The 27,037-nt window shown below is 38.7% G+C and overlaps 1 protein-coding gene and 1 pseudogene across 4 annotated transcripts in view; one reads left to right on the top strand and one right to left on the bottom strand.

The window, feature by feature from the left end:
* Window positions 1-809: 809 nt before the first annotated feature.
* Window positions 810-27,037, bottom strand: part of RYK (receptor like tyrosine kinase) — a 108,541-nt gene continuing 82,313 nt past the window's right edge. For all 4 annotated transcript variants that reach the window (XM_024996382.2, XM_010801614.4, XM_024996392.2 and 1 more), the window contains exons 14-15: window positions 2,754-2,890; window positions 810-1,247 (exon numbers count right to left, since the gene is read on the bottom strand). In XM_024996382.2, coding sequence (XP_024852150.1) covers window positions 1,136-1,247; window positions 2,754-2,890 — 249 coding nt within the window. In that variant the 3' untranslated portion in view covers window positions 810-1,135. The remainder of the gene's footprint in view (window positions 1,248-2,753; window positions 2,891-27,037) is intronic.
* LOC101902360 (geranylgeranyl transferase type-1 subunit beta-like) lies at window positions 19,390-22,205 on the top strand (annotated as a pseudogene).

Here is a 27,037-nt window from a genome sequence, read left to right as displayed (position 1 = left end):
CCTGAGTGAGACATGCATGAAACGAAACAGGGTATCCAGCTGTTGTGTGTTCAGAGACTTATCAGACACAAACAATCATTCATTATGAAGAACATTTTCAATACTGTCATAATATAAAACAAATATTTTAATTTTTCAAGTGTTTTCTTTAAAAAAAAAAAAAAAATTTATACTTAAGTCAGCCTTGAAAATAAGCACAAAATCTACCTGTTTACATTTTTTAACTCACAACATCTCAAGCACCCATTCTGTGCATAGCACTATTCTAGGTGCAAGAAAAGGGAGTCTTAACTATAGAAACAGGATTTCACTTTCTGGAATTTTGTTATCTCCTTTTCCAAAGAGTAAAAATAAATAAAATCACCACTGTTTACTGTTGACCTGCCCCCAAGCCCACTCTTGGTTCTCAGAAATGCTAGGTTCTGCCAAATTTAAGATGTTTCAATGAACTCAGTTCCTACTTCCCCCAAAATAAGAAAGCAGAACCCTTTTTCATTAAAAAAAAAAATTAAAAAAGAAACAATTTTCCATGAAAGGCCAGTTACTATTTCTAGTAAGTATTGTTCTTTTTTCCTCTCTAGCTTTTCTTTAAGTCTTCTTCCTCCAACATTAGCTTTTCCTGTACAAGGCAAACCAACATCTTTTTGTGTTTTTCTTTTCCTAAGAAAAAGTACTGCATCTTGAAGACAAACCATTCCCAAGACTGGTGATATTAAAACAAACAAACAAAAAACTTTAAAGGTGAATCACCTACATTGATGAAGTAAAAAAATAAAAAGCAGTTGGCACTAAGATAGCTATTCCAAATATCCATGTTTAAACAATTTTAAAAACTGTTTATTTATTTTGTAACAATGTACCCTAGTCCAAAGTTAACTATGTTTAAAAAAAAATTTGGCCAAAAAATTTACACAAACATTTTCAGTTCAATCTAATAAAAGTGATATCTAGAAAATATTCCGTATCATTAAGTCTGTCTTATAAAGTTCAAATTCTAAAGCATTCCTAAGGCACGGTGTTCTGGAAGACAAATGTGCTTCTGTGGCGCTGCGTGACGTATGTGGCATCCAAGATTGGCTCCAAGCAGGCCCGGCAGGCACCTTCCTCCTGACGCTGTGAGACTGTGACAGCAGAGTCAGACATAGGCCCCCAGGGCTGCATGGAACTCTGTGAGACACTGGACCAGCTGCTGGAACTTGGGCCTCTCCTCCGGATCTAAGGCCCAGCAACAAGCCATCACGGCAAATCTGCAGTGACAAAACCAGAAAATTTGCCTATTGACGATATACTGGGTTGGCCAAAAAGTTTGGGTTTTTCCACAAGGTGTTACTCTTAACCTTTTGATCAATATGATACCAGCTACGTTTTCAGTCTAAATGTGGGTGTGGAGAGGAAGACATATTAAAAATCAATCTCTTTGCAGAGCAAAAATGAGTTATCTGGACATTACATGTGGATTTCAATTCTGAAACATGTCAAAATATACTAGCAAGTAGAGATTTTATGTAACTATTTAAAACACAGTCAAAATAATAATCTGCTTTATCCTGCACAGTTGATTCTTGAAGAACACAGGGGTGAGGGGAGCTGACCCTCTGCACAAGTCAAAAATCTGCATATAACTATAGTCAGCCTCATATCCCCAGTTCCTCCACATCCACAGACTCAACCAGCCAGAGGCTGTGTGACACTGCAACATTTATCACTGAAAAAAAGATCTACATGGAAGTGGACCTGCAGAGCTCAAACCCACACTGTTCAAGGGTCAACTGTACGTAAGTTGTGAGAGAAAAAACTTGGAGGAAGAGGAAGCTGTAACTAAGCTGTAAGAATCCTGGATCTATAGTAAAATCTGTACAAAGCTGCCCCCTCACCACAGTATAAAAACCTCAGGGGATTCTGGAACTGAGACTTAATCAGTGTGCACTGCATCACCCCTGAAGAGCCTCCTGCCCACTCTGATCCCATTATATGGGAAGACTAGCTATGTGGTAAAAGCGGGAGACAGGAGGTATTTCACGCACTAGACCAGAATTTCTTCCTTACACGTATATCAATTCACACCAGCTGTCAAGGCCAGATGGCAAAGGGAAAGGCTCTATATAGAAGCAGAAGAGGGCGTCAGATGATGAGATGGTGGGACAGCATCACCAATGCAAAGGACGTGAACTTGGGCAAACTTCAGGAGATGGTGAAGGACAAAGAGTTCTGGCACGCTGCAGTCCATGGGGTTGCAAAGAGTTGGACATGACCAGGCGTCTGAATAACTAACAGCATGTTCAGTGTTTTCTCACTATGCAAATGAGTATCTTGGATTAATCACTACAAATATGAGACAAAAAAGTCCTAATGTCAAACGCACTCAAGAGTGAATGAGTCTGGCTGACTTTGTGGTTTCTCTGTGTGTATGCTCACTCAGTTGTGTCCAACTCTTTCTGACCCTTTGGACTGGAGCCCACCAGGCTCCTCTGTCTACGGGATTTTTCAGGCAAGAATACTGGAGTGGGTTATCATGTCCTCCTCTTCCTCACTGAAGGATTGAACCCGCATCTCCTGCATTGCAGATGGATTCTTTACCACTGAGCCATCAGGAAAGCTTACGGTTTCTCTACAGGAGTATAATTCAAGTCCAAATAGGCATGATTCTCAGAAGAGTAGTCTCTGTATTAGTATGGATACCTGTTCTTATTGCTTTCATCCAATCATTGTAAATGGAATCTAACCCATGTCTTCAAGCCCAGAAAGAAACTTACAGTTCATCAGGACAGTTGATTGGCTGGGCTATCCGGTAACCATCTTTCAAGTATGCGGCCATCTCAAACGGGTCGATGTCCACGTAGGGTGTCTGGCCCAGAGTCATGAGTTCCCACAGCGTCACTCCAAAGGCCCACTGAGAAGAAGGGCAGCAACACCATGAGGGGGTATTTAATACAGTTGTCAGAATGCTGCTACTTGTGGCCAGGTACGGATAAAAAATACCAATCAACTCTTGACACATCCAGTTAGATTCTCTTGTTGAACAGAAAAGAACACTTCAATGAATGCATCCTTTAATATGAATATATTATTATTGTATATTCTAAAGTAATTAGAACCACTGGAAAGAATTATTGTTGATTACAAGCCCCACCACTCAAAATCATTAATTATTTTTAAAATTTTCCTAATATTTAAATGTGTTACTTTAAATACCATGGCTAGCCTGCATAGTTGATAAGTGGAAATGTAAATCATGTAAAATACAATGTCATGGATTTTTACTCTATTCAAATAATTTAAATTAACAGAAATTCAGGAAATTTTAGTATCCGGAAAGAATATCTTTCAACCTTGCTTGCGTAAAAGACCAGATTCATTTAAAATCAACACGTAAACTATTGGTAGGAGCAGAAATCATAAGCAGTGGCAACAGTGCTTAGTCATGGTCCAACCGGGCTCCTCAGTTCAGCTGCGGCTTCTGGGGAGGATGGCAGGAATGTGGGGAGTGCTGGCAGGAATATGTCTACATGCAGCTGCTGCCATGAGGCAGGGAAGGACTCAGACTGGGATACCCACTCATCTGCTACTACGCGTGAGCCTTGAGGTCAGGGGAGCTGAAGCTGCATAAGGAGGATGATATCTGTGTACCATGCTATCATGTTTATGAATCCCTTCAAGTTCTAGACTTTCTTTTTTTCATTTTTTCTCATTTTTTCATTTTTCCTTCACAACAAACCTATAAGCATCATTGGTAGCCTGACATTACAGATGAGGAAACAGGCTCAAAGAAATAACTTGCCACAAAATACACTTTTTATAAGTGATGGGGGGAAAAAAGGAAAGGAAAAAAGAGGAGAGGAAAACACAAGAACTGATCTGTTTAAAACATTTAAGCACAATGCATTAAATTTTAAGCTATTTTTTAAAAAATAATAAAATCTAGAAATATTCTAAAGTATACAGATTTTTTAAAGATGTATTAGTGAACAATAGCTTTATTTTTTATTATAATCTAGACAAACAAGAAAACAGTAGAATGGTATCTTTTAGATTATTTTTAAATTGTCGAAGAATTCTATACTAAGCAAAAATATACTTGAAACATGAAGACAGAATACAGGTTTTCAAAAAAAAGCTGAGAGAATATGTCACTGGCAGAACTACACTGTGAGACACATGAGAATAGTTCTTCATGTGGAAAGAAAAAACACCAATGGGAATTTGGATCTAGTCAAAGCATGAAGAATGCCGAAAACATATGAACTAGGTATTTTTTCCTCATTTAAAAATTTCCTTAATAGACTGTTTAAAGCAAAATCTCATGTACTGTGGGGTTTATAATATAAATGGAAGTTTTAGGTTGATGCAAAAGTAACTGCGGTTTTTGCATTGTTGAAATTTACCATTTGATACTGGAATACACTGTTAAATAAATGTCGTTATGTTATACATCATTTTAATGTACATTTATTTTTTTTTTGCTAATGACTTATTACTTGCTGTTTCATTTTTATTTTAGACTAGGGAAATGATGTTAGATAAAAAGCAAATTCGAGTAGTTTTCTTATCCAAGTTCAAAATGGGTTGTAAAGTGGGTAGAGCAGTAGAGATAACTCGCAACATCAACAACACAATTGGCCCAGGAACTGCTAACAAATGTGCAGTGAAGAAGTGGTTCAAGAAGTTTTGCAAAGGAGATGAGAGGCTTGAAAATGAGAAGTGTAGTGGCCGGTCATCGTCAGTTGACAACTACATGAGAAGCTGCTGAAGAACTCAACATGGACCATTCTACAGTTATTTGGTATTTGAAGTAAATTGGAAAGGTGGAAAACTTGTTAAGTGGGTACCTTGTGAGCTGACCAAAAATCAAAATAACTGTCATTTTGAAGTGTCATCTTCTCTTCCTCTATGCAACAATGAACTATTTCTCGATTAGATTGTGACATGCAATATAAAGTGGATTTTAGACAAGAACCAGCGACGATCAACTCAGTGGTTGGACTAAGAAGCTCCAAAGCACTTCTCAAAGCCAAACTTGCACCAAAAGGTCACAGACATTGTTTGCTGGTCTGCTGCCTGTTTGATCCACTACAGCTTTCTGAATCCCAGCAAAACCATTACATCTGAGAAGCATGCTCAGCAAATCAATGAGATGCACCAAAAACTGCAATGCCTGCTGCTGGCATTGGTCAACACAAAGGGCCCAATTCTTCTCCATGACAACGCCAGACCTCACGTCATACCATCAATGCTTCAAAAGTTGAACAAATTAGGCTACAAAGTTTTGCCTCATTTGCCATATTCACCTGACCTCTCACCAACCAACTACCACTTCTTCAAGCATCTCTACAACTTTTTGCAGGGAAAATGCTTCCATAACCAGGAGGAGGCAGAAAATGCTTTCCTGAGAGTTTGCTGAATCCCAAAGAATGGATTTTTACATTACAGGAATATACAAACTTATTTCTCACTGGCAAAAATGTGTTGATTGTAATGCTTCCTATTTTGATTAATAAGATGTGTTTGAGTCTAGTTATAATGATTTAAAATTCATGGTCCAAAACCACAATTATGTTTGCATCAACCTAATAAAATGTATGTCGAGAACAGCATAAAGGATGGGTAGGGATGAGTGTAAACAATGTATTGTAAGCTGCTTATATTAAATATGAAGTGGCATAATATTTGAAAGCAGGATGTGTACACTGTAAATCCTAGAACAGGTTTCTTAACCTCAGCACTACTGACGTTATGGAGTGACTGAATTTCTGTTGCTAGAGGCTGCCTTGTGCATGGCAGGATGTTTAGTTCAGCAGCATCCCTGGCCTTCAGCCACTAGATGCCCCAAGTAGTGATAACTGAAAATGCCTCCAGAGACTGCCAAATGCCCAAACCCCCAGGACAGAGGGTACAAAACTGCCCCCAAGTGAGGAAACCCTAAGCTAGACTGACCAAAGAAAACAAAAAGACAACCAAAATCAGGAATAAAAAAGGAAACATCATTACAGACCCTACAGACATCAAAAAATATTACAAGTAGCTCAACTTTATGCCAATAAATTCAACAACTTAGATTAAATGAACAAATTCCTTGATATACACAAATTACCAAAACAGACACCAAAAAAGAAAATATATATAGCTCAGTAATGTTTTTTAGAGAAACTGAATTCACAATTTAAAATGTTTCCACAAAGAAAACTCTATATCCAAACAATTTCACTGGGTGAGTTCTATTAAGCTTGAAAGAAAAATAATACAAGCCTATTATTCGTTTGCTGCTGCTGCTACTGCTGCTAAGTCGCTTCAGTCATGTCTGACTCTGTGTGACCCCATAGACGGCAGCCCAACAGGCTCCCCCATCCCTGGGATTGTCCAGGCAAGAACACCGGAGTGGGTTGCCATTTCCTTCTCCAATGCATGAAAGTGAGAAGTGAAAGTGAAGTCGTTTGCTAGGGATGCCATAAAAAGCACCACAAACCAGGTAACTTGAACAATGGTATTTATCTCACAGCTCTGGAGGCTAGAAGTCCAAAATCAGGGTGTCAGCAGGGCTATTCTCCCTCTGAAGCCTGTAGGGGTGAATCCTTCCTTGCCTCTTCCTCGCATCTGGTGGTTTGCCAGCAATCCTTAAGTGTTCCTCAGTTTGCTGCTGTAGTACTTCAATTTCTACCTCTATTTCACATATCATTCTCCCTTTGCAGGCCAGTGTCTCTTCTTATAATAACATCAGTCATACTGGATTAAGGTTTACCTTAATTATGACTTCATTTCAACATTTTATCTCTAACAATTCCAAAAAGTCACTTTTTGAGATAAAGGGGTTAAGAGCTTCCATGTATCTTTTGGGGGAACACAACAGAAACCACAGCACCATCATATACAAACTCTTTCAGAAAACAGGGGAGGATGAAACACTTCTCAATTCTTTTTTAGACCAGAGTTATCCTAAATAACCAAACCAAAGTGTTAAACTTTTCGGAACTTAATATCTTTTTCATTAATTATTACCACTAGGTAGAGCATGGCCATCCTTGAGGTCTATACTTTGGGAGGAGGGAAAAGAACAGGATCAGATGCAGATGGGTCTGTATTTTTAAAATCTCCACAGAGACAGAGTCTATTGAAATTTCCATAAACTTACCAGTTTAAGAGTAATATTCTATTCTGCTTAAAAATGGAAAAATGATTTCAAATTAATAAAGTTAAAAGAAAGTACCTGCTTACACACAGGTATTTTCTACCTTTAAACTTTATATGGCAAATACATGGGGAAACAGTGGAAACAATGGCTGACTTTATTTTTCTGGGCTCCAAATTCACTGCAGATGGTGATTGCAGCCATGAAATTAAAAGATGCTTACTCCTTGGAAGGCAAGTTATGACCAACCTAGACAGCATATTAAAAAGCAGAGACATTACTTTGCCAACAAAGGTCCATCTAGTCAACACTATGGTTTTTCCAGTGGTCATGTATGGATGTGAAAGTTGGACTGTGAAGAAAGCTGAGCGCCGAAGAATTGATGCTTTTGAACTGTGGTGTTGGAGAAGACTCTTGAGAGTCCCTTGCACTGCAAGGAGATCCAACCAGTCCATCTTAAAGGAGATCAGTCCTGGGTGTTCATTGGAAGGACTGACGTTGAAGCTGAAACTCCAATACTTTGGCCACCTGATGCGAAGAGCTGACTCATTGGAAAAGACTCTGATGCTGGGAAAGATTGACGGCAGGAGGAAAAGGGGACGACGGAGGATGAGATGGTTGGATGGCATCACCGACTCGATGGACATGAGTTTGAGTGAACTCCGGGAGTTGGTGATGGACAGGGAGGCCTGTGTGCTGTGGTTCATGGGGTGGCAAAGAGTCAGACACGACTGAGCAACTGAACTGAACTGAACTGAAACTTTATATAAACTCTTAATAATGACAGTAATTAGTCAATGCAATGATTAATTTTTAAAGTAGTGTCCTATTTCCACAGGGAAAGTAGTTCACTACACAGATGGAGCAGAGCCTTTACAAGATGAGACGGATCTGTTATTCACTAATTGGGGCAGCAGCTGTGGGGAAGGAATAATCAATCCAAACAATCTTGGAGGAAGAAACAATGAGAATTGGTAAGAAGTGGATGCTGCCACTTCAGTAACCCCATCCACTGACAAAAGAAGTTCTAACAACTTCTGACTCTAAAACAGTAATGCTGGTGGTATCTGTGACCTGGAGTGTACACAAGTATCATAACAGTATAACATGTATAAGCTGACTTTTAAAAAGTACTTCTTTCACATTGTTTTGTCCACATTATCACTAAGCACCATCTACGGTTCCTGTATTACAAATTGCAGCACTAATAAACACCAAAAAAGAACAATAAAGCCAAATGGAAAGTTGCAGTTTCATTTCCTTAGAAGCTAACAACAACACAAAAACTGATTAATTACATGTTGGCTCACCAACCCTCTTTTAAAAAAAAATCAAGAGCAAATAGCACAAGGACGATTTGTGGAAAACTTGTTCTCTCAAGTCTTCTGACAACTGAACTATTTTAAATTTAGACAGACATTCTATAATTTTCACTTGTTTGATGTTGTTGGAAAGGGCACAGTAAGAAGGTCAGGCTGTTTTTCCCAGAGTTTTATGTAAAATGTATTGCTATGTCCATTTAAGGAACATGTAGAGAGCAACAATGTTCTTCTATTTCTCTTAATCCTCTTCTCCAACTTGTGTTATTTTATAGCTTAATACACAAAAGATATAAAATACCTTTTTTCACTAATAACATGTGATGTTCACTAACACACTGATGTGACCTGTCAACAGGTATATAAATAAAATTCTTTTTTACTCTTTGATGGAATGTTTACTAATGCTGGGACTATTCAGAGATTTTCACTTTGTTACTTCAGGTATTTATAATGCAAGGCTGATCTCAATATATTATATATGATGAGAAAAAAAATTTGTCCAATTCTGAATGATCTCATCTGACCACAGTAGAGCATCATCAAGTGTTCTATGGCTAAAAAATCTGTTAACACTAGAAACTTAACATCCTTTTTTCATATATGGAAATAGGTTCAGATGACCAAAGTAGCATTAATTTAATCTGGGACAAGTGCTTTCCAAGCTTGAGTAATAAGAAGAGTCACCTGGAGTGTTTGTTAAAAATACAGATTCCCCAGCCCCATCTTAATAGTTTGGAGGCCTAGAAGTCAACATTTTTAACAGATATTTAGACCCATCTATCTTTAGACCTAGCTGGGTCTAAAGATCCTGCAAATTTAGGAAATAGTCTCAGATGAGATAGCAGTGATGGTCAGACAGCAAAGACAGATGACAGTTTTTATTTTTACTGTAGTATGGCCAACATATAATAAACTGATTTGCTATAGTCTCCCACATGTATATACCTCTGAAACAAGTCCCATAATCAAGACAATAAACAAATCCATCACTTCCAAAAGATTCTTACAGGTCTAATCCTTTTCCCCTAGTCCTCTCTACCACCACCCCTACTATTTCCAAATAACAATTAATCTGCTTCCTGTCATTAATATTTGTTTGCATTTTCTACTGCGTGCATGCTAAGTCACTTTAGTAGTGTCCAACTCTTTGCAACCCTATGGACTGTAGCCTGCCAGGCTCCTCTGTCCATGGGATTCTTCAGGCAAGAATACTGGAGTCGGTTGTCATGCCCTCCTCCAGGTGATCTTCTTGACCCAAGGACTACAGAATTTTACATAAATGGAATTATTCAAACTGTACACCTTTCCTAGCTTCTTTCACTCAGAATAACAATTCTGAGATTCATTCATGATGTTGCATGTATCAACTTTTCATTGTTGAATAGGATATGAATAAAGCTGTTTTTACCTGTTGATAGACATTTGGATTATTTCCTGGTTTAGCTACAAAAACAAAGCTGCTATGGACATCTATGTACAAGTATTGGCAAGGACACATGCTTTCATTTACCTAGGAGCAAAATGACTAGATGTGGTATGTATATGTTTAATTTTTTAAGTAACTGCCAAACTGCCTTCCAAAGTGAATGGACCATATTACATTCCCATCAGCAGTGTAAGAGAGCTACCATTTTTCCATATCTTTGCAAACACTTTGGTCTTCAATGCTAGCCACAGTTAACGGGTGTATAATAGTATTTCATTGTAGTTTTAGTTTGCATTTTCCTAATGACTAATGATGTTAATCATATTTTCGTATGCTTATTTGTCATCTATGTATCTTCACCGGTGAAGCATCTGAGATATTTTGCTCCCCTCCCTTTTTTTTTTACATTGAGTTGCTTTTTTTTCCTTTTATATTTACTTATTTGGTCCTCCAGCCAGCATGTGAGATCTTAGTTCCCCAATCAGGGATCAAACCCAAAACCCCTGCACTGGAAGCACAGAATCTTAACCACTGGCACATACACAATATAAATCAAGATAAATCACAGATGTTCACAAACACAGTTAAAAGCTATGGTGGCTAGATGCTGATATGCTAAGTGTAGTGCCTGGGTAAGAAGCTTGGCAAGGCCACTCTTGGTTACGGTAGTTAGGGTGAGAGATGCCTCTATAATCACTGCTGCAAAACACTTGAAAGCTACTTTGATTTTTACCTTTTTTTGTAAAACCAAAATCCTCTTTGGATTTCTCTTGGTTTGTGAAAATCAGTATACTAACAAAGGTCTTTTGTAAAAGCAAAGTCACATAAAGCAAACTTCTGAAAAGTAGGGAATGCCTGTACTGAATTTCTAGAGTTCTTTATATATTCTACAAATTTGTCCTTTACCATAGATATACGATTTGCAAATATATTCTAAGTGTGACTTGTCTTCTCATTCTCTCAACACAATTTCAAGAGAACAAGTTTCAAATTTTTATAAAGTCTAATTTGTTCTTTTACAGATCTTTACTTGGTGTCTTATCTAAGAAATCTTTGCTTAATGCAAAGCCCCAAAGATTTTCTTCTACTGTTCTCTTCTAGGAGTTTTATAGTTTTAGGTCATGCACTTAGGTCTGTGATTTACTTTGGGGTAACTTTCGAACATGGAACAAGTTATTCATTGACGTTCATTTTTTTTTTCCTGGTAGCTGGATATCCAGTTGCTCTAGGACCATTTACTTAAAAGATAATCCTTTCTTCACTGACTTGCCTTAGCACTTCTGTTGCAAATTAACTGTCCATACATATGTAGGTCAAGTTTTAGACACTCTATTCTACTCCACTGAACTACCTATCTTAGTGCCAATACAACTGTTCTGATTACTGTAATTTGAAATCAAACCCATAATGTCCTTTTTTCAAAGTGTTTTGTGAAGTGAAAAGTTATCTTTTCATATCAATCTTATCAACTTCTACAGAAAACATTTAAAGTCTGCAAATATTTTCTTTGAAAATGTGTTGAATCTATAGATCAACTTGGAGAACATCTCAATATTGAGTTTTCTGGCCAAAAAACAAGGTACAGCATTCCATTTATGTAGGGTGTTAATTTCTCTCAACAATGTTTCCTAGTGTTCATCATAAAAATCTTTCCCAATTTTTGTCATATTTCTAAGAATTTCATACATTATGCTATTTTTTTTCCCAAAAAACTCTAATATCTGATTTTTATTAGTATATAGAAATACAACTGATTTTTGAACACTGATCTTGTATTTTTCTAAACTCATTTTTCTAAACTTTTCTAAACTCATTACTCAATTTTCTTCATAGACAATTAAGTTGTCCACAAATAAAGTTACTTTTTCTATCCAGTCTTTTCTTGCCTTTCGTTTCCTTTTCTTGCCTCAGTACACCGGCTAGAACCTTGAGAACAATACTGATGAGAGTAGGTGTCCTTGTCTTGTTCCTGGTATTAGGTAAAACGAATTCAGCCTTTAAGCATTAAGTACAGTAATAGCTATAGTGTTTTGTTTTGCGTAGATGCCCTTTACCAGACTGAGGAATTTCTGTGTCTATTCCTAGACTGCTAGAAATTTTTATTAGAAATGAATTTTGGGTTTTTTTTCTAATACTTTTTCTGCATCTACTGAGATGATCATGTGTTTTTCTTTTTTAGTATGTTAATATGGTATATTGCACTGCTTGATTTTTCAAACGATAAAAAAGCTTGTATTCTTGGGATAAAGTCTATGTGGTCATAATATTATTTTAAAATATACTTATGGAGTCTAAACTTTCAATTTTTTACATTTGTGACCATGATAATGATATGTAGTCTTCTTCGGTGATGTTTCAAGGTATTGCTGAAGTCAGAGAATGAGTTATTAGTGTTGCTCAGTTGTGTCCAACTCTTTGTGACCTCATGGACTATACAGTCCATGGAATTCTCCAGGCCAGAATACTGGAGTGGGTACCCTTTCCCTTCTCCAGGGGATGTTCCCAACCCAAGGATCAAACCCAGGTCTCCCGCAGTGCAGGTGGATTCTTTACCAGCTGAGTGACAAGGGAAGCCCCAGCATGAATAGTAAGTATTCTCTCAACTTTCTGAAGGAAATTGTATAGAATTTGTATTATTTCTTCCTTAAACATTTCAAGGCATTCACCACTGCCCCAGTTTAATACAAACCTAAAGTTTTCTTTTGGGGCAGGCTTTTAGCTAAAAATTAAATTTTGGGGAAATTCCCTAGCAATCTAGTGGGTAGGACTCTTGAGCTTTCACTGTTGAGGGCCTAGGTTCAAGACAGTGCAAGCCACATGGTGTGGCCTAAAAAAAAAAAAAAAAATCAACTTTTAAATAGATATGGGGTATTCAGATTATCATCTTTTAGGATTTTAAATAGCTCTGCTGGAATTCCATCACCTACACTGGCAGTGGGGGAACTCTGTTTTAATTATTCTCCTTTAGCAGGTATTCCATATTTACAGGATTGAAGTTGATAACATGTGTTTGTGCACACACATGGGCATGTGCCTTCTGGGGCATTTATTTTAAGATCACTCACACCCAGCAGTGTTAGTCTTATCCTTGGAGAGCCACATAGTTGACTCTATAAAAGGATCTCAGAGGGCCTCACACTGTCCTCTTCTACCCTCTATTTCCATGTTGAATCTTCCTCTTTCTCTTTGTATCACTCCCTTTGTCAGACTTCCCTTCAGAGATCCCATCTGCTCCCTCGACTACAGTTGTTATTTATGAGTAAATGATTTATTAATTGACCTTTGTGGCCTAAGGTGTCCCTCTTAACTATTAGATACATTGCATAGATATCTACTGTGTTTTTGTACCCAGGGCCCATGTTTCTGAAAATGTCAGTATAATATTTGTATTGTGAAGATGCAACTCAATTGAGGACAACAAGTAGACTGTCTGGTTTTGGGAGAAAACATGATTGATTTGCTATGGGGCATGTTGAGTTCAAGATACTGATGGGTGGAGTGTAGGTCTGGACTTCTAGAAAGACACAGAAGCAGGATATTATGAATTGGACATCAGCTTCATGAAAGTGGTGATTGAATAAACAGAGAGCTTATGGTTCTCAGAGGTATAAAGAAGCAAATAGAAAGAGAAGAAAGCCAAGAGAAGAACATAGGGAATGTTGACTTTTAGTTAGTGAGAAAGGAAAGATGAACAGTGAAATAAAGCAGAAAATTAAGAAGAGAATCCAGAGAATGCTGTGTCTCAGAAACCAAGGAGGGAAATAATTTCAAGGAGATTCTAGTCTCTAAACATACCTGCAATGGTCAGAAAGGATGAAGAAATCATTGGGGGCTTTTAAACAAGCAGGTTTAATAAATCAATAAAGATAGATACGATTGTCATGGCCCTGTGGGGATGAGAAAGTGGCGACAATAAGTAGATTACACTTTGAAGAAGTTCAGTTATGAGGAAGGGTGGAAGGATTGTACCTTAATGGGCTGGTAAGAGAAAGAGAGGTTTTATTGTGTTTTCTTTTATTGACTTTGTTCTGGTTTTAGGCATGGAAGCAATAGAGACAAAGAAACTGGACATATGATTACTTGAAGAGAGGTCCAAGCAATGATAGGTGAATGGGCCCAGAAGTCCAGGTAAAGGTATAGTTTGGCATAGGAGGAGGTATACCTCGTCTGAGATGGGATTAGAGCAAGAGATAGGACAGAGAAGATACGGAAAATTCTTAAAGAAGGATCTCTCATTGACCTGTGGGACAACTTTAGGTTGCTGAATATATTTGTAAGTGGGGTCCTTAAAAGCATGCAGTGGAGATATGGGGCAGGGGACAGTGGACAGAAAGAATGATGAAGAAATAGCAACTGAAATGTTTCCAAATTTGATTAAAATTATAAAGCAACAGATCTAAGAGCTCAACAAACCTCAAACACTATAAGCATGAATAAATTTACGGAATATATCAAATTGTTCAAAACTACTGATAAACAGAAAATCTTAAAAGCTGCCAGAAAAAACAATGCTAATATACAGAGGAACCAAGATACTTTCTCAAAGGAAGTCATTCAAGGGGGAAGACAGTGAAGCAACATCTTTAAAAATCTTCAACATCTACTGTATGAAAAATACCCAGCTAAAATATCTTTCAAAAAATGGAGAAATAAAGACTTTTCCAGAAATAAAAAAGCTGAAAGAATTTATCACAAGCAGATACACACTGTAAGAAATGGTAAAGGAAGTCCGATAGGAACCAATAATGTCAAATGGAAATATGGCTCTAACAGAGGAACAAAGAGTACCAGACATGGTAACTGCATGGGTAAATATGTGCAACTTTTTTTTTCATTGCTTAAATCCTTTAAAAGGATCATTGAACATATCCCCATGCCCTTTTTGCAGTAATTGATAAAACAGAAAATCAGTATAGATTTGAAAGACAGTATCGACCATCTCGATCTAACTAACAATTATAGAACATTCCATCCAACAACAAAAGAATGTGTATTTTCAGGTCCACATGGAATATTTACTACTAAGGTGGACCATTTTCTTGACCATGATGAAGTCAATAAATTTAAAGGATTTAATTCATGCAAAGTAGGGTTTTGTGAACACAATGGAATTAAATTTAGAAATCAAAAACAGAAATCTAGAAAATCTTCAAATATTTAGAAACTAAATAATACATGTCATCCAAATAGCTCACATGTCAAAGAAGTAATCAAAAGGAAAATTACAAAGTACTTAGAACTGAATGAAAATAAAAACACATTTCAAAATTTGTGGGATGCTGCATGTATACTATTAAACATAAATATTAGAAAAGAAGAAAAGTCTTAAATTAGTGACTTTCATTTTCACCTTAAGAAACTAGAAAAAGAAAAAATTAAACTCCAAGTAAGTTGGTGAAAGGAAATAATGAAGATTAGATGGAAGTCAATGAAACATGAAACAGAAAAATTAGTGAAAACAATTCTTAACTCTGAGAATATCATTAATGATAAATCTTTTGCCAGATTAAAGGAAATAAATGTTATAAATTAACAATATAATGAATGAGAAAGGTGATATCATTAAAGGTTCTTACAGGTGTTAAGCAGTAAGAGAATATTATGAACTTTTTCTCAGTAAGTTTAGACACTTGGATGAAATGGACAAATTCTTTGGAAGATAAGATTCTCAAAGCTCAGTCAAGAAGTAGATAATCCGAATGTTATTCAGCTGTCAAGTCATGTCCCCAAAGACTGCAGCATGCCAGGCTTCCTTATCCCTCACCATCTTCTGGAGTTTGCCCCAGTTCATGTCCATTGCATTGGTGATGCCATCCAGCCATCTCATCCACTGTCGCCCTCTTGTCCTTCTGCCTTCAATCTTTCCCAGCATCAGGGTCTTTTCCAATGAGTCAGCTCTTCGCATCAGGTGGCCAAAGTATTGGAGCTTCAGCTTCAGCATCAGTCCTTCTAATGAACATTCAGGGCTGATTTCCTTTAGGATTGACTGGTTTGATCTCCTTGCAGTTCAAGGGACTCTCAAGAGTCTTCTACCGCACCACAGTTTGAAAGCATCAATTCTTCGGTGCTGAGCCTTCTTTATGGTCCAGCTCTCACAACTGTACGTGACTACTAGAAAGACCAGAGCCTTGACTATATGGATGTTTTCGGCAAAGTGATGTCTTTGCTTTTTAACATGCTGTCTAGGCTTGTCATAGCTTTCCTGCCAAGAAGCAGTCATCATCTAATTTCATGACTGCGTTCACCATACGCGGGAGACCCAGGTTTGATCCCTGGGTTGAGAAGATCCCCCGGAGAAGGAAATGGCAGCCCACTCCAGTATTCTTGCCTGGAAAATTCCATGGACGGAGGAACCTAGCAGGCGACAGTCCACGGGGTTGCCAAGAGTCAGACACGACTGAACAACTGAACTTCACTTCACTCACCATGTGCAGTGATTTTAAAGCCCAAGAAGAGGAAATCTGTCACCAATTCTGCCTTTTCCCCCTTCTATTTGCCATGAGTGATGGGACTGGATGCCGTGATCTTAGCTTTTTAATACTGAGGTTTAAGCCAGCTCTTTCACTCTCCTCTTTCACTTTCACCAAGAGGCTCTTCAGATCCTCTTTGCTTTCTAACCATTAGAATCGGTATATCTGAGGTTGTTGGTATTTCTCCTGGCAAACTTGATTCCAGTTTGTAACTCATCCAGTCTGGCATTTCTCAGAATGTGCTCTGTGTACAAGTTAAATAAACAGGGTAACAATAAACAGTCTTGTACTCCTTTCTCAATCCTCAACCAGTTGTCCCATACAAGGTTCTCTAACTGTTGCTTCTTGTCTGGCATACAGGTTTCTCAGGAGAAAGGTAAGATGATCTGGTATTCCTATCTCTTTAAGAGTTTTCTACAGTTTGCTATGATCCACACAGTCAAAGGCTTTTAGCGTAGTTGATGAAACAAGAAGTAGATGTTATTCAGGAATTCCCTTGCTTTCTCTATGATTCAGCCAATGTAGGCAATCTTGACACCTGGTCCCTCTGCCTTATCTAAACCCAACTTAGACATCTGGAAGTTCTCAGTTCACATAATGCTGAAGCCTAGCATGCAGCATTCTGAGCATAACCTTACTGGCATGGGAGATGAGTGAAACCGTCCAGAGGTTTAAACATTCTTTAGTACTGCCCTTCTTGGGAACTGGGATGAGGATGGACCTTTTCAGTTCTGTGGCCACTACTGGGTTTTCCAAATTTGGAAAGCCTTTCAAAGGAGGCTTTACAAATAGCTGAAGAAAGGAGAGAACTGAAAGCAAGGGAGAAAGGGTAAGGTATACACAACTAAAGGCAGAGTTCCAGAGAATAGCAAGGAAAGACAAGAAGGCCTTCTTCAGTGAACAATGCAAAGAAATAGAGGAAAACAACGGATCTCTTCAAGAAAATTGGAAATATCACAGGAACATTTCATCCAAAGATGGGCACAATAAAGGACAGCAACAGTAAAGACCTAATAGAAGTAGAAGAGATCAAGAAGAGATGGAAAGAATACACAGAAGTACTGTTCAAAGATCAATATGCCAGCAGATTTGGAAAACTCAGCAGTGACAACCTGGAAAAGTTCAGTTTTCACTACAATCCCAACGAAGGACAATGTCAAAGAATGTTCAAACTTCCACATTATAGGGCTCGTTTCACAGGCTAGCAAGGTAATGCTCAAAATCATTCAAGCCAAGCTTCATCAGTATATGAACTGAGACCTTCCAGATGTATAAGCTGGATTTAGAAAAGGTAGAGGAACCAGAAATCAAATTGCCAACATCTGTTGGATCATTGGAAAAACAAGGGAATTCCAGAAAAATATCTACTTGTGTTTCATTGACTAACAACTTTGTGTGGATCACAAAAAACTGTGGAAAATTCTGAACAGATGGGAATACCAGACCACCTTACCTGCCTCCTGAGAAACCCGTATGCAAGTCAAGAAGCAACAGTTAGAACCAGACATGGAATAACAGACTGGTTCCAAGTTGGGAAAGGAGTACGTCAAGGCTATATACTGTCACCCTGCTTATTTAACTTATATGCAGAATACATCATGAGAAATGCCAGGTTAGATGAATCACAAGCTGGAATCAAGACTGCCAGGAGAAATATCAATAACCTCAGATATGCTGGCCTTCCCTGGTGGCTCAGATGGTAAAGAGGAAAGAGTTCACCTGTGATGTGGGAGACCTGGGTTCCATCCCTGGGTTGGGAAGATCCCCTGGAGAAGGGAATGGCTACCACCTCCAGTATTCTGGCCTGGAGAATTCCATGGACAGAGGAGATAGGCAGGCTACAGTCCATGGGGTCACACATGACTGAGCAACTTTCACCTTCACCTTCAGATATGCAGATGACATCAGCCTAATGGCAGAAAGTGAAGAGGAACTAAAGAGCCTCTGGATAAGGGTGAAAGAGCAGAATGGAAAAGCTGGCTTAAAAGTCAACATTCAAAAAATGAAGATCACGGCCTCTGGTCCCATCATTTCATAGCAAATAGATGGGGAAAAAATAGAAACAGTGACAGACTTTACTTTCTTGGGCTCCAAATCACTGTGGATGGTGACTACAGCCAAGAAATTAAAAGACACTTGCTCCTGGGAAGAAAAAGTACAACAAACCTAAACAGCATATTTAAAAAGAGAGATATCATTTTGCCAACAAAGGTGCATATAGTCAAACCTATGGTTTTTCTAGTAGTCATGTACAGATGTGAGAGTTGGACCATAAAGAAGGCTGAGTGCCAAAGAATTGATGTTTTCAAACTGTGGTGCTGGAGAAGACTCTTGAGAGTCCCTTGGACAGCAACAAGATCAAACTGGTCAATCCTAAAAAAGGTCAACCCTGAACATTCATTGGAAGGACTGATGCTGAAGCTGAACCTTCGATACTATGGCCACCTGATGCAAAGAGCAGACTCACGGGCAAAGACCTTGATGCTGGGGAAGACTGAGGGCAGAAGGAGAAGGGCTGACAGAAAATGAGATGACTGGATGGCCTCATCGACTCAATAGACACAAGTTTGAGCAAACTCTGGGAGGTAGAGGACAGGGAAGCCTGGCATGCTGCAATTCATGGGGTTACAAAGAGTGGGACACAACTGGGGGACTGAACAACAACAACAGATAAAACAAGAAGATAAGAGACAGGAAGTTCTGAAAACCACAGGAAAGGAGTTTGGATCTCGCTTTACCAGTTCTTTTAAGAGTTCACTCTGAAGATCAAAATAACATGAAGTAACATTCCTGGAAGTGGAGGCTTGAGTTAACTCAATTTTCATAGACATTAACTAAACAATTTTCACAAATTTCCAAAACTAACACTCTGCTGTTTTCAAGGTATAGGTTTTATTAATATATACCTTTTTGAATATCCAATTTTTGAAGTTATAATATTCTACCAAGTTTAATTTTTCAGACATATTTTTAACCCCTTTCCAACTAACCACAGCTGAAATATGTATCTATAGCATTGTGTTACTTTAAAAAAGCTTTACTGGCAGCAGCATGGCAGCCATGGAGGATGAGCGGCTGGATCTCCTAAGGGACCAACACGTGCAGTTCTTCCAGCGTTGCCTGCAGGAGGTAACTGGTGGCCACAGTGAGTGTGCAACATAGGCTGGTCCTGTGGAAAGGTGCTGTGGAGCCAGGCAGCACCCTCAGGGGGGCTGCACAGCCACCCACCTGGCACTGTCTCTACTCCCTGCCAGCCTGTGGTCACCCACGTTCCTATGAGGTAAGGTGCAAGGGCTGAGGTGAGCAACTGACTATTGCATTTTTTGCAATAGTTTGCATTTTGTTGTTGTAAAAATGCAAAAATATTGCATTTTTGCTCTCCATGCTTGAAACGTTGGACTCCTTGCATGTGGTGAACAGGGATGATATAATTGACTGGATTTACTCCCTGCAGGTCTTTCCCACAGAAGACACATCAAATCTAAATCACTGTGGTTTCTGAGGCTCTTCGTATCTGGGTATTCATTCAATCCATCAAAGAATCCTTGAACAGTTCACCCTCATGATAGTGGCCACATAGCAATGACCTACATTGATCTTTCATTCCTAGTTACTCTTGGAGACTGACTTAAGCCAAGTAAATAAAGATGCTTGCTTAGCAGGTTAGAGAACTTCAGCTAAAAGATGAAAGTTTTTACCTGAAGGCAGTAAAAATGACATGTAATTTGTATACCCAGGCTTCAACAATACGTGAACCGAAAACTTCCAGGTGTTCAAGCTGGATTTAGAAAAGGCAGAGAAACCAGAGATCAAATTGTCAACATCTGTTGAATCATAGAAAAAGCAAGAGAGTTCCAGAAAAACATCTATATCTGCTTCACTGACTACACCAAAGCCTTTGACTGTGTGGACCACCACAAACTGTGGAAAATTATTAAAGAGAAGGGAATACCAGACCACCTTACCTGCCTCCTGAGAAATCTGTATGCAGGTCAAGAAGCAACAGTTAGAACCAGACATGGAACAATGCACTGGTTCAAAATTGTGAAAGGAGTACATCAAGGCTGAATATTGTCATCCTGCTTATTTAACTTATATGCAGAGTATACCATGCGAAATGCCAGGCTGGATGAAGCAGAAGGTGGAATCAAGATTGCAGGAAGAAATATCAATAACCTCAGATACGCAGATGATGCCACGCTAATGGCAGAAAGTGAAGAGGAACTAAAAAGCCTCTTGATGAAAGTGAAAGAGGAGAGTGAAAAAGCTGGCTTAAAACTCAACATTCAAAAAACTAAAATCATGGTTTCTGGTCCTATCACTTCATGGCAAATACATGGGGAAACAATGGAAACAGTGAGAGACTTTATTTTCTTGGGCTCCAAAATCACTGCAGATGGTGACTGCAGCCATGAAATTAAAAGACACTTGCTCTTTGGAAGAAAAGGTATGACAAGCCTAGACAGTATATTGAAAAGCAGAGACATTTCTTTGCTGACAAAGGTCTGTATAAGTCAAAGGTATGGTTTTTCCAGTAGTTATGTACAGATATGAGAATTGGACTATAAAGAAAGCTGAGTACCAAAGCATTGATGCTTTTGGACTGTTGAAGGCTCTTGCAAGTTTCTTGGACTGCAAGGAGATCAAATCAGTCAATTCTAAAAGAAATCACACCTTAATATTCATTGGAAGAACTGCTACCTGATACGAAGAACTGACTCACTGGTAAAGACTCTGATGCTGGGAAAGACTGAAGGCAGGAGAAGAAGGAGACAACAGAGGATGACATGGTTGGATGGCATCACTGACTCGATGGACATGAGTTTGAGCAAACTCCAGAAGATGGTGATGGACAGGGAGGCCTGGTGTGCTGTAGTCCATGAGGTCACAAAGTGTCAGACACAACTGAGTAACTGAACTTAACTGTGCTTCTTGTATTTGCCATATACTCAACAACTGGTCTGGCATGGATATGAAAAAAGCCATCAACTATACTGAAAGTATGTCCTATGCAATGAGTTTGCACAGGGAGCCGGACTTAAATCTCATGGAGGGTCAACTTTTTGTGGCATTGCATCACTGTGCCTGATGGGTAAACTAGAAGCTTTTCCAGAAATAGCACTGAACAGGATGAAGAGGTGGTGTATAATGAGACAACAAAATGGTTATCATGAAAGACCTAATAAGCCAAAAGATACCTATTTTTTTTTGAGTGGGAGCAACTCAACTCTAAATTTCCAGTATTCTAACTTTGAGGTAAACAAAAATTACATCTCATCAACTCAAGATTGACTCATAGGGGGATTTGTCAAGTGGCCAGATAATCATTTAGATGCTTTGCATGTACACTTTGGAATCTGTGGCCTGTCACTAATGGAGGAAAGTGGCATTCATAAAGTTCATCCTGGTCTGAATGTAAGCACACGGACTTCTGAGCGCCTTTGAGATCTCCATCAGAGCTAGAAAACCAAGGACTGTCTGAACAGTGCTCAGAGAATGTACACATCTCCACTTGACTAACTTTGATTGGGAAATTGCTCAGAGAATGTACACATCTCCACATGACTAACTTTGATTGGGAAACTGCTCAGAGAATGTACACATTTCCACATGACTAACTTTGTGAAACAGTGCTCAGAGAATGTACACATCTCCACATGATTAACTTTGATTGGGGAACAGTGCTCAGAGAAGGTACACATCTCCACATGACCAACTTTGACTGGGAAACAGTTCTCAGAGAATGTACACATCTCCACATGACCAACTTTGACTGGGAAACAGTTCTCAGAGAATGTACACATCTCCACATGACTAACTCTGATTGGGGAACAGTGCTCAGAGAAGGTACACATCTCTACGTGACTCACTTTGACTGGGGAACAGTGCTCAGAGAATGTACACATCTCCACATGACTAACTCTGATTGGGGAACAGTGCTCACAGAATGTACACATCTCCACATGACTAACTCTGATTGGGGAAAAGTGCTCACAGAACGTACACATCTCCACATGACTAACTCTGATTGGGGAACAGTGCTCAGAGAAGGTACACATCTCCACATGACTAGCTTCAATTGGGAGGGTAGGAAGGATTTGTAGCATAACTGTAGCTCAAGGCTAAAAGCCATGTATAACCAAGTGTAGGGCTTCCCTGGTGGCTCAGTGGTAAGGAATCCACCTGCCATTGCAAGAGATGCACTTTCAATTCCCGGGTTGGGCAGATCTGTTGGAGAAGGAAACGATAACCCACTCCAGTATTCTTGCCTGGGAAATCCCATGGACAGAGAAGCCTGGTGGGCAACAGTCCAAAGGGTCGCAGAAGAGTTGGACATGAGTTAGCAACTGAGTAACAACATAACCAAGTGTGCTCTTTTTTAAAGAAGTAGAGTCTTACACCAGAATCTTGTGCTGATGTCACTCTGGAATATGGTCTTGAACCAGTAACCTCTCTACTAGGTTCAAGAAAATCTCCATTCAAGTTTGAACCACAGTGGACTCTGTTGTGGTTCTTAAATGTTTATACTGTATCTCTAAATTCTGTGAGGCAAATTAACTATATGTACTGTAGGTTATCTTTTTTAAAAAAATTCTTCAGTACAAAATTGTATCATATTAAAAATGTACACAAATCTTCAAAAGAAGTTAACAGCTTACACAGCATTGATAAACTTCAGGTATTTGAATACTTAGTGATCATTTAAAAAGCCTGGCTGCTTATGGTAGAACACTAATATAATGAACAAAGTATCTGGGATTGTTCTTTGAAAATGGAATATCCCATAATTTTTAAAAAGAAGAATGACTTACTTTGTCTTATTCTTACATAAAATGTGCCAATTAAACTTTTGTGGCCTATACAAATGAAACTAACTTCACAGCAAGAATAAACAGCTTAACTAATACAATAATTTTCTAAAGGGAGATTTTTGTGCTGTGTGGTTCATGTATTTTTAGATGCTGCTGGGGTAAATAATAGTTATATTGGATTATAGTTGCAAATCATTAGTTGCTTTTTTTTTTTCCTTTCTGCAGAGAAAACAGTCTTATCTAGAAGACATTTAGTGGTTTTGTTTCTTGTACTGAGATAAATGATACTGTAAATTGTACTTTTATAACTGAGTTATTTTTAGCCATTTGATTTTTTTTTTAGTTTGTTGCCCCTCTGTGTTAACTGCTCTAATTCAAACTGATGGTTCTTTAATTTTTTCTAATTAGATAAGTAAACATTTAAGTAAGAAAAAAATAAAACTACTCAAGTAAATTTAATGGTACAGCTCCATACACAGTCATTCGTATATTTGTATATTCAGGAAGCTGGAAGGAAATGTAACATTTAGAGGTTAAGTACTGGGGATTTGCTTTGCTTTGCTTTGCTTTCTTCATTCTGTGACCTACTTGAATTGTAAGGAAGTTAGTATAAAACTTACTTTTATTAGTGATCAGTTTATCAATAAATCACATCCATCACTGTTAAAACAAAAAATAAAATAAAAAAGCTTTACTGGATGCACAGTGGTGGCATGTTGAACAGAGAGAGAGAGGCAAAGGACAGAGGCAGGGATCTGATTAATAAATTTATACAAGTGAGCTTTAAAGGGATCTTTTTAATAACTCTTCAGTGTAAACTATCACCTAAAAATTTTAATAATCTTTATATTAATGCCACAATATTTTATATTATGGCAATATTATTCTACCACAGTTAAAAAAAAATGTCCCCAAGTGTACAATGACCGTATATAAAATGCATTGACAAAAAATACACACTGACTGCAACAAATCACATTTAGTACATGTCGTTAACTCAGCTTCACAAGTCAGCAATCTTTGGGCACACAGTGTCACACATGACTGAAAAGAGACCAAGTCTACCATAAATCTGTCCTCAGATCTAATATTGGATGCCTACCAAGCCATCACATATATCTGCTATAGACAGTACTTTCCTCCATGGTATCAGATGCTTTGACATTGCTCCATCAGAACAATGGGGCCATTTGAAGGGAATATTAAATAGAACAATAAGGATAAGGCAGGAGAGGAAACAGACGTTCACAAGATCTCTTAAGGAAAATATCTATTCTCAGCTCAGTTCAGTCGCTCAGTCATGTCTGACTCTTGTGACCCCATGAGCTGCAGCACGCTAGGCCGCCCTGCCCAACACCTACTCCCAGAGCCTACCCAAACTCATGTCCATCAAGTCCGTGATGCCATCCAACCATCTCATCCTCTGTCGTCCCCTTCTCCTCCTGCCCTCAATCTTTCCCAGCATCAGAGTCTTTTCCAATGAGTCAGCTCTTCACATGAGGTGGCCAAAGTACTGGAGTTTCAGCTTCAACATCAGACCCTCCAATGAACACCCAGGACTGATCTACTTCAGGATGGACTGGTTGGATCTCCTTGCAGTCCAAGAGACTCTCAAGAGTCTTCTCCAACACCACAGTTCAAAAGCATCAATTCTTTGGCGCTCAGCTTTCTTCACAGTCCAACTCTCACATTCATATATAACCACTGGAAAAACCACAGCATTGACTAGATTGACCTTTGTTGGCAAAGTAATGTCTCTGCTTTCTAATATGCTGTCTAGGTTGGTCATAACTTGCCTTCCAAGGAGTAAGCATCTTTTAATTTCATGGCTGCAATCACCATCTGCAGTGATTTTGGAGCCCATAAAAATAAAGTCTCTCACTGTTTCCACTGTTTCCCCATCTATTTCCCATGAGGTGATGGGACCAGATGCCATGATCTTAGTTTACTGAATATTGAGCTTTAAGCCAACTTTTTCACTCTCCTCTTTCACTTTCATCAAGAGGCTCTTTAGTTCCTCTTCACTTTCTGCCATAAGGGTGGTGTCATCTACATATCTGAGCTTATTGATATTTCTCCCAGCAATTTTGATTCCAGCTTGTGCTTCCTCCAGCCCAGAGTTTCTCATGATGTACTCTGCAAGTAAGTTAAATAAACAGGGTGACAATATACAGCCTTGATGTACTCCTTTTCCTATTTGGAACCAGTCTGTTGTTCCATGTCCAGTTCTAACTGTTGCTTCCTGACCTGCATACAGATTTCTCAAGAGGCAGGTCAGGTGGTCTGGTATTCCCATCTCTTTCAGAATTTTCCACAGTTTATTGTGATCCACACAGTTGAAGGCTTTGGCATAGTCAATAAAGCAGAAATAGATGTTCTTCTGGAACTCTCTTGCTTTTTCCTTGATCCAGCGGATGTTGGCAATTTGATCTCTGGTTCCTCTGCCTTTTCTAAAACCAGCTTGAACACCTGGAGTTCATGGTTCACATATTGCTGAAGCCTGGCTTGGAGAATTATGAGCATTACTTGACTAGCATGTGAGATGAGTGCAATTGTGCGGTAGTTTGAGCATTCTTTGGCATTGCCTTTCTTTGGGATTGGAATGAAAACAGACCTTTTCCAGTCCTGTGGCCACTGCTGAGTTTTCCAAATTTGCTGGCATATTGAGTGCAGCACTTTCACAGCATCATCTTTCAGGATTTGAAATAGCTCACCTGGAATTCCATCACCTCCACTAGCTTTGTTCATAGAGATGCTTCCTAAGGCCCACTTGACTTCACATTCCAGGATGTCTGGCTCTAGGTGATGATCACACCATCGTGATTAACTGGGTCGTGAAGATCTTTTTTGTATAGTTCTTTTGTGTTTTCTTGCCACCTCTTCTTAATATCTTCTGCTTCTGTTAGGTCCATATCATTTCTGTCCTTTATCGAGCCCATCTTTGCATGAAATGTTCCCTCGGTATCTCTAATTTTCTTGAAGAGAGATCCAGTCTTTTCCATTCTATTGTTTTCCTCGATTTCTTTGCATTGATCGCTGAGATAGGCTTTCTTATCTCTCCTTGCTATTCTTTGGAACTCTGCATTCAGATGCTTATACCTTTCCTTTTCTCCTTTGCTTTTCACTTCTCTTCTTTTCACAGCTATTTGTAAGGCCTCCCCAGACAGCCATTTTGCTTTTTTGTATTTCTTTTTCCTGGGGATGGTTTTGATCCCTGTCTCCTGTACAATGTCACGAACCTCTGTCCATAGTTCATCAGGCACTCCGTCTATCAGATCTAGTCCTTTAAATCTATTTGTCACTTTCACTGTATAATCATAAGGGATTTGATTTAGGTCATACCTGAATGGATCAGTGGAGAAATAACTTAAGAAAGAATGAAGGGATGGTGCCAAAGCAAAAACAACACCCGATTGTGGATGTGACTGGTGATAGAAGCAAGGTCCGATGCTGTAAAGAGCAATATTGCATAGGAACCTGGAATGTTAGGTCCATGAATCAAGGCAAATTGGAAGTGGTCAAACAGGTAATGGCAAGAGTGAAAGTGGACATTCTAGGAATCAGCAAACTAAAATGGACTGGAATGGGTGAATTTAACTCAGATGACCATTTTATCTACTATTGTGGGCAGGAATCCCTTAGAAGAAATAGAGTAGCCATTATAGTCAACAAAAGAGTCTGAAATGCAGTACTTGGATGCAATCTCAAAAATGACAGAATGATCTCTATTCGTTTCCAAGGCAAACCATTCAATATCACAGTAATCCAAGTCTATGCCCTGACCAGTAATGCTGAAGAAGCTGAAGTTGAATGGTTCTATGAAGACCTACAAAACCTTTTAGAACTAACACCCAAAAAAGATGTCCTTTTCATTATAGGGGACTGGA

The sequence above is a fragment of the Bos taurus genome, chromosome 1 (genome assembly GCF_002263795.3).
Source record: "Bos taurus isolate L1 Dominette 01449 registration number 42190680 breed Hereford chromosome 1, ARS-UCD2.0, whole genome shotgun sequence".
Lineage (NCBI taxonomy): Eukaryota > Metazoa > Chordata > Mammalia > Artiodactyla > Bovidae > Bos > Bos taurus.
Note: the sequence above shows the minus strand (reverse complement) of the source record. Positions and strands in the feature narration are given on the sequence as shown.